General features: G+C 39.4%; 1 protein-coding gene across 1 annotated transcript in view; it reads left to right on the top strand.

The window, feature by feature from the left end:
• Nucleotides 1-978: 978 nt before the first annotated feature.
• Znf385d (zinc finger protein 385D) overlaps nt 979-8,539 on the top strand; it is a 980,325-nt gene continuing 972,764 nt past the window's right edge. The window contains exon 1 of the mRNA XM_063257002.1: nt 979-1,246. Coding sequence (XP_063113072.1) covers nt 1,141-1,246 — 106 coding nt within the window. The 5' untranslated portion in view covers nt 979-1,140. The remainder of the gene's footprint in view (nt 1,247-8,539) is intronic.

The raw sequence follows: 8,539 nt of genomic DNA, 5'->3' as shown, positions 1-8,539 counted from the left end.
AAATGACCATGTTTATTAGGAGGTCATTGTTCACTAATTTTTTTTTTTCAAAGTGTCTCTTGAGAATGGTGAATTATAAATATTTCTTTGCCTAGTCATGAAGCTCAGCATATATAATGATTGTATCAAGAGTAATTATTAGCAACTATCAGAGCATAGCATTCACTTCATCCTTCCGTACTGTGTTCGTGTTTATAAATGATTTAGCTTCCATAGCATGCTGATACCCCATGGAAGACAGCACCTTACAGACTTAGCGCAGATTACCTCACAAGTGGCTTAACTTCTTTCAGAAGTCAACTAAAATATGGTTCTTAGATTACAGCCTCTGCCAAACCACAACAAATGCAGACTTTCAACCCCCCTCCTAACTTCTCTGAACTTCAGAAGAACTCCAAGATGATCTGTGTGCACAGTAAAGACTGAAAAACACCCTTTTAAGTGTTGGAATAGGACAACAGGTGATGCCTTAGTGGAGGAGGTAAAGACAGCAGCAAAGGAAGAGACACCCGGGGGGGGGGTGTAGATGTGGATTTCCGCTGGATATTTGCAATAATTTTATCCGTTTTCTGCATCTGCTGTCAGGGGTTATTGAGTTTAACTGTTAAAAATGAGGCGGAGGTGGGGTGGGGGTTAGGTACTGTACTTAAACCAGGAGGATAAAGGACCTAAGCGGAAAAGGAAAGCTTCTTTCCGGAGCCTCCAGAAGAGCTCGCTCCAGCTCATTTCCAGTATCTAGCTCCTGGATTCACTTCTCCTGGCGTTGCCCTGTAACACTCACTCTATGAAAGCTGCTCTTCGCTTCTAACCTGGCTGCTTTCTTCTCCTCCACCCTCGTAGCCGCCTCGCACCCCCGCCCGCAGGCGAGCCCCTCCCTGCACGTCGGATCGCACCTCTCCTCGGCGGGGCGCACCTGGGGCGGCGCGGGCGCGGGACGCGTGCAGAGCGTCGCGAGCGCGGCACGGGCAGAGGCGCGCTGACGGTCACCTCCAGCACGCGCCGGGGAGGCAGCGCACCGCGAGCCACAGCACCGTTCTCTGCTGCTGCCGCGCGTGGATCGCCGCGACCACCGCTGCAGAAGCCGCGGGCGAGCACCAGTGAGCCCCAGAGACCCACAGCCTGGGCGGCTGCTGCTCCCGGATGCCAGGGCCAGGGCGCCGGACGGCTGCCAGCAGGAGGATGAAGAGCTCGGCGGGTGGAAGGAGAGAAAAGCTTCTGGTTGCGTCCAAAGCTCAGCTTTGCCACAGTAAGTTGAGCGCCTGAAGAGGTGTATCGGCGGCTTGGGCGACAGAGTTGGCTGGGGCAGAGCGGATGGGGCTGGGTTTGCGCCCCTGCGAGAGGCGAGGCGCGCGGAGCTCGGGACGCACGGGGGCGCCGAATGGGCGTTTGCACTGTTCAGACCCTCAACACCTGGCACGCACCCCCCTCTGTGGATCCGCACCCCTGACTCTTCTCCTTACCACGGATTGGAGAGGAAAGCTTCCAGACCGGGTTCTAGGGCGCGGAGCTTGAGGGTCTCGGGTCATCCGGCGCTGTTGAGGATCACGGGGCAGAGGAGGCACATGGGGGCACAAGGGCCAGCGGGGCTCTGGCCGGATTCAGGGCTGGGCCCCCGGGATGGTCGCCCTGCTGGCGGCTGCCTTTTATTTGGTGTGTGGGTGTGTGCGGGGCGCACTCCATCCTCGGGAATCCTGGAGAAGTTGTTGGGATAAGGAAAAAGAGGTCGGCTTCATTTAAAAAATTTTTCTTTTCCTGTCTTTTTCTCCTTCCCCTTTTCCTTTTCCTTCTCCTCTTTCCCCTTTCTCCTCTTCCTCCTCCTCCTCCTTACCCTCTTTTCAGAAAAAACAAACAAACAAACAAAACCCCCAAAAAACAAAAAACACCAAAACATCCTCTTTAACTTGCACACGTTTTGCAGGGTGGGAAGATATAGAGTTCCAGAAACCGCTCTCCTGGAAAGTCACTTTGACATGTAGTATGGCATTGGGAGGCAGGGGGCAAGGCAGTGCCCCTGAGTCTGATGCCTGCTAGTGCTTTGGACCAGGAGACCAAGTTAAATGAGAGAGCACAGAGTTTGACTTTTTGTGTCTTGGAATAAGTTTTATAGGTCTGAGCTGGAGTCAGAGGGTACCTGCAACCTCTTGTGAAATGCCCATTTAGACCAACCTGTCTACCCTTAAAAATCCGTCTTGTCTTTCTGGAAGCTGTGGGCTTTAGCTTGAGCTGGTTTATGGTCTGATGCAAGTAATAGAAGATTCCTGGGATTCTGAACATCACCGAATTCTGGAGCCTTGAACACTGTGTAGACAAACACACTGCCCTGTGGCCTAAGGAAGGCTGTTCCCTAACAGTCCTGCAATGTTTCCTAAGGGTGTGATAGAGAAAACTGTGTCTGTTGGGCATGCCAAGGCTATTTGCTAGTTGTTCCGTTAAGCCTGCCTTTCAAGCGTCCACTGTGTTCCGGTTCACATTTTCTTAAACCCACTGGGCAGATGTATGTCCCTCTGGGTTCTCTTGCAGTTCCTGTGCTGGGTAGTTCAGTCTCACCACTCTGGGCTTTAAGCGTGAAAGGAAAATATGGGTCATCTCAAATTATGTAGATTGATGCAGCACAGCATGTCTGGGGTTTGCTGCAATTTTTTTTACATTTCTTTCCAGATGTTCCTGAGAAATTAACTTGAGCACTCTATTCATGGAGCTAAAATATAGACTGAGGGAATGGGCAAACATCTTGAGTTAGTGTAGTATTTCAGATAGAAGTAAATGAAGTGTTGGGAGTTATCTGCTTTAGGAAAAAGACACCTAGTTCAAAATTAGGTGTAACAAAGTGTGTGAGAGACCTTTGCAATAGTTTAATAAGAAGAACCACAATAACAGTATTTGGCATTTGTATCTTGTTCACTGCAAGTCAAGCTTTGCAGCTCAGTGTGGTAATAAGAGCATACCCCTGCCCCTCAAGAAGATAGTGTCACGTTGATGGTCTTCATTCTGTAGGAAGGAATGGAAGTTTTAGAGGTGTTAAATGGGAAATGTCCCAGAGTTCCTGTTTTGGAACCCAAGATTGCATATGTCAGAATCCATCCCACTAACCATGGCATAAACTCCTTGAGTCTCACTTGAAAGATAAGAGGACTGGACTCCTAAATTCCATGAAAAATTAGTATGGTGATGGAACTATCATAGACTGATTGTGCATAATCATTTCAAATGTTTAATGTAACAGAATGTGGAACTTGAGACATGTAATCAAATGAAATTGTGTTGCACTTCCATAATTCAGCCTGCAGCTCCAGACAGGGGTAAATGCTAAATCTTGGTGTTCACCTTGATGATGTTCTTTCAGTCCTCTTACTGCAAATCAGTAATGTTCTACTGTCGCTCTTAACTGTGTATGATTTATAACATCAGACATGTCTGGTGCTAACATCATATTTGTATGGCTCTATAGAGTTGTCTGGAGATACACTCACACACTCATATTTCAGCCAGCTGATAATTAAATCTCAGACCCTAACAGGGTGTTGAATTTCTATTGCAAGGTATGAATAGCTTGTTTTAAAATTTTCTTTTTAATTGCAGCAGTATTCTCAAAACAATTACTCCCCCTGCTGTGATTTGCAATTTGTTGGGTGCATCAGAAGTTCAGTAATGAAAAGAATTTGCAACTCAACAAAACATAAGAGTTTCATTTACAGTAACAACATCAGACCATCTACATCTAATTTAGGGTTCATTTTTATTTGAAATTTAATTAAAAGGTTGTATTTCTCATCGCAAATTGTATGGAGGTAGCTGAGTATACTTCATCCATTATTTTTTATATTTTCTAACTTCATAAACGCATGACTAGTGTTCCTTAGATGAGTTATGTTAGTGCTTGTTTAAAGATTTTGAGGCTTTAAAGCTATGTGTAAGAACAACAAAAAATACACATTTGACATCATTTTTCTTCACAAGTTGTAATTATGCTTGTCTAGGAGCAGTGATATATTTTAAGGCACAGATTGTATTTGCCTATACATCAATGGAATCATCAAATAAGAATTGGACAAATCTACTGAAATACCAATGTTATTAATATTTCAGTTGTAGAAACAGTGTTAGGAAATAGGGAAACTTGGAGAAATGAAAAATATTTTGCTATGCTTTGTGGTTCTTACTGTTTTAAAATGAAGACTGATTTTCTTTGTCCTCTTTAACCAACAGTTATGTTGTCATTTCTATTGTTTTAGGGTTAAATTGTATTCCTAATAGTAATTTAGCATTGTATGAAATGTAAGTTTTTGTGTTTTCTTAGTACAGTTAGGTTTTATACATCACGTTTCCCTGCTGTTAACAATGCATTTCTGAAGTGTAAAGGTTAAACATAGGCATAATATAGCACAATTAAAACTTTCCTGGATATTTGTTTACACTTTAAATGTAGATGATGATTTTGTTAGAGAAACTAAATATATTTAATTTTAGAACAGTGATGAAGTATTAACTAATTATTGATTTATCAAATTATAATATATTTTATGACAGTGAGAGTCTTATAAATGATTAATTTTATCACAGAAGTATTTTCTACTGTTTTAAAGATATTTAAGTTCCATAATTGCATGACAAGGTTGATATTTTATTAGATATTATTTAGTGATTTCAACAGTGAAATCTCTGGACGATAACTTGAACTCTGTAAATATGAGTCATGTTGACATCATGAATTGAGGGAATGAATATCGGTAAGAAATTTGCAATTTTGAAAGTTTCAAAGGCTTGCAACTCATGATAGATGGCTCTTAAGTTTTCTGAGAAGGGTTCTAAAGTGAGAGCTTGAATAAAATAAAGCCTTTGGGTTGAAAATCAAGTAAGTGTTTAAAGAACACTTAGAAAATCAAGATTAACTTCTGTAGAGTACATGCTTACAATTTGCTAGTATAATTTATATTTTGAACAAGTAGATAACACTTTGGATATCACTTAAAATTTTCAGTACATTAAAAATGTACTTACTTACATCTTTTGTGGCCTATTCAAATTAATAATATCTCCGTATTATAGATTGCATAATTATGTCTTCCTAAAATTCATACTTGAAAGTCTTAACCTCCAGTAAGATGATGTTTGAAGGTGAACTCTTTGAGAAGCAGAGTTAGATGAGATTGTAAGAGTGGAGCAGAGCAGTGGGATTAGTGCCCTGTAATATCAGAAACTTCTTCTCTACAGCTGAGGATGTGTGAAGAAGGCAGTCATTTAAAAACTAGAAAGAAGGCTCCAACCAGTCCTTGAATCTGCTGACACACTGATCTCAATCTTTCCAGCCTCCTTAACTATGAGAAATAAACACTAGCTAAGTCACTCTTTATATGGTATTCCGTAATAACAGCTACACTGACACACTTTCGTTTTGGGGATAATTCCATGCTTATCTTTAAAAAATGGTAGAGAAAGTTAGGCTGCTATGAGTCAAAATCCTCTACAATACCTGTATCCCATTTTAAATGTGATTTTACCATATTAAGCTACTCCTGTAGCATTTCTAGTATTTTAGATAAAATTGATGGTGTGTTTCAAGGAGTATCTTCCCCTGACGCTTACTGATGAACCAGTAGACAATACTAGAATACAGTTCTAGAATGCATAGTGATGGTTGAACCATTTAATGGCTTGAACTCTTTACTGTGGGTCGTTTAACCACACATTTAATTTTTTGCCTTATTTGGGTCACAAAGGAAGATTTTTCCCTATTCTATGGAAATACTTCAACCAAGACTGTCAAGCATGAAAGTCTAAACACGTCTTTAAATGAGAATTTTGCAATAAAAGAGTTGATTGGTTTCTTTTTACGTAGTTAGGACGCCTATCTTCCAGGGCCCAGTATTGATATTGGCAGGCCTTGATTACCCATTAGACTAATTTCCACCCGTGAGCAGGAAAACCATTATTACAGTTCAGAGTTAAGGTTTGTTCCATCTGAAGATTTTCCTAAGGGTCTTTCATAACAAAGGGTCAGTTACTGTTGGTGTGATCTTATGATATATTCTGCTTTTATTGTGAAGAATTTTTCACTATAATTTTTGTAATGTATTACTAAGGTGCATTAAAGATTTCTTTCTCTCTTACCCATGTGTCTACCATCAACTGAAATGAAGAAAAATGAATGATATAATTCCAGAATACCTTTACTTTTAGGTGCCCCTTAAACAGAAGAACAGACAGTGAAACTACAGAAGTTATCCTGAAAAATCTAAATTTTATGGGCATTAGGTGTAACTTCTAGGAGTTAGGAATTAGTCTCACTTTCTTAAAGCCATTCAGATCACCTAGAATTGAAAGAACAAAGGTTGCAGGTACTGCATTGGGTTCTCAGGTGCCTATAAATTTCATGTGTATGAGAAAACAATGTTAAAGAGACAGAATTATCTTTTAATATGGTACAGCACTTACTACTAAGCTTGAGAAGTAGAACACCCAGGTTTGAAGGGTTTGCGTCCTAGGAGCCACAAGAATTTAGTCAATTTAGTCAATTTACTGTGTATCTCTTTGCCTCAACATCTTCATCTAAAACATAGTGATAATAAATCTCATAAGGTTGATTCAAAACTGGTATTTCTTGGCTTGTGGTTATAACACCCCAATCTCTGCTTTTGTCATTATTTGCTTCTTCTTTGTGTCAAATGTCTCTCCTGTTCTGACTTGTGTTGTATGTAGGGCTTGCCCTGATATAATCCAGGATGCTTCGTCTGTTTTAAGATTCTTTAATTAATCACATCTTTAGACACCCTTTCTCTACATAAAGTAACATTTACCTTACTTAGGGATTGATACATTTTTGGTGAGAGGGATTGCATAGGAATATGTGTGCATTATGTTGTTTGCCGCAATTATCATCTTTGCATTTTTATATACTAGTTAAATGGTAGCTATATGGAACTAAAAAATATACTAAGGGCTAAAAATTTCCTATGTTTTTAAAGTACATTGCTTTCACTCATGTTTACATCTTAAGTTTACATCAAGCAAACATCAATTATGTTTTATTCTTTTTCGTGGTACAATAACAGAGTCAAGAAATCCTTGATGAGTGATAATTATGTATCTGTAGAGTGCTAGTTTTGGGTGTGCCAAGACTGACAGGAACAGCAAGACCTTGGCCTCCTGCAGTGAAAAGCCTAGTGCATAAAGAATAGCTTTTATTGCATACAGTTCTTTTATTGGGGAAAAAACAGTTGATGATTTAGTGTCAACAACTTAGGACAAGGAATTGTTAAACTCATTTTAAAGATGAGTAGTTGTGTCAGGGACTATACACAGAGCTTAGAAAGACCGGAATTTGAAATCTCTTACTTCTGACTATGCTATAGATGCTTTGGAACCAAATGAGGAATCAGGGGCAAGCTTAATGAAATAAGCTAAACTAAATCTTTAGAAAGATAAACAGACCATATAATGTAATTAACTAGAAATTCCAATTGGTTAAATGTTCTGGTTAACTGGGCTTCGGTTCAACAGGAAAGTTAATCTTTTCTGACATTCTTGTTTTTCTTTTTTATAGTTCTTTTGAATGGCAGTAGGGTGTTTTCTAGCCTTAATGCATAGACAATATTCATTTAATTGTTTATATCCTACATTCGTATTGTAAAAGTATCACCACTATCCTTTTCCAAAAACGTTGTCTTCAAAAACTGAAAGTTGATACTCATTAAACAATCATCTTTATTTCCGTCTCCTTCCAGCCCCTAACAATCACTATTCTACTTTCTATCTTTATGATTTTGACTACTTTGACTACCTCATATAAGTGGACTTATAAAATGAAAAAGAGCAACTCAGAACTCCAAGGAAGCCAAAAGAAATTCTTTTCTTAAAACACTACCCTTATTGAAAGTAAAAATTAATTAGAATAATTAATATGTATTTAATATGTAATTAATTAGAATAATAAGTAATATGGACTTATGCCATATTTCTGTGTGTGTGTTTCTGTGTGTGCATGTGTTTATGTGTGGTGGAGGAAACCAAGGGAGATTGGCTTAGTTCATTTAGCCTACTGCCCTCGATTTTCATTGTTTATTTATGTCAGAATTGCTGACATTTTTAAGGCTAAATAATTTTCTGTTGCATGGACATGTCACATTTTGCTTATCCAGTCACCTGCCCATTGGCACTGGAGTTTCTTACATTGTAGCTATTGTGAATAATGCATTTAAGAACAAAAGTGTACAGTGTCACATTAAGGCTCTTTCAGTCTGGTTGGTATATAATGACACGTGGAAGTGCTGGGTCATATGATAGTTCTATTTTTAAGTTTCTGAGGAACTCATACTGTTTTCCGTGTTGACATTACCATTTTATATTCTCACCAACAGAGAGCACCACAGTTGTAATTTTTATACCTCCTCACCAATGTGCATTCTGTTACCTTTTTGACGGTAGCTGTACAAATGGTTGTGAATGTCTTATTGTAGTTTTGATTTGCTTTTTGCGAGTGCTGAATGATGTTGAGCCTCTTTTCATTTACTTGGCCATTTGTATAGCTTTAGAGAAAGGACTA

The sequence above is a fragment of the Cavia porcellus genome, unplaced genomic scaffold, assembly GCF_034190915.1.
Source record: "Cavia porcellus strain 051 isolate PalLab524CR breed Dunkin Hartley unplaced genomic scaffold, mCavPor4.1 scaffold_10, whole genome shotgun sequence".
NCBI classification, from domain to species: domain Eukaryota; kingdom Metazoa; phylum Chordata; class Mammalia; order Rodentia; family Caviidae; genus Cavia; species Cavia porcellus.
This window is presented reverse-complemented; position numbering and strand designations above follow the sequence as displayed.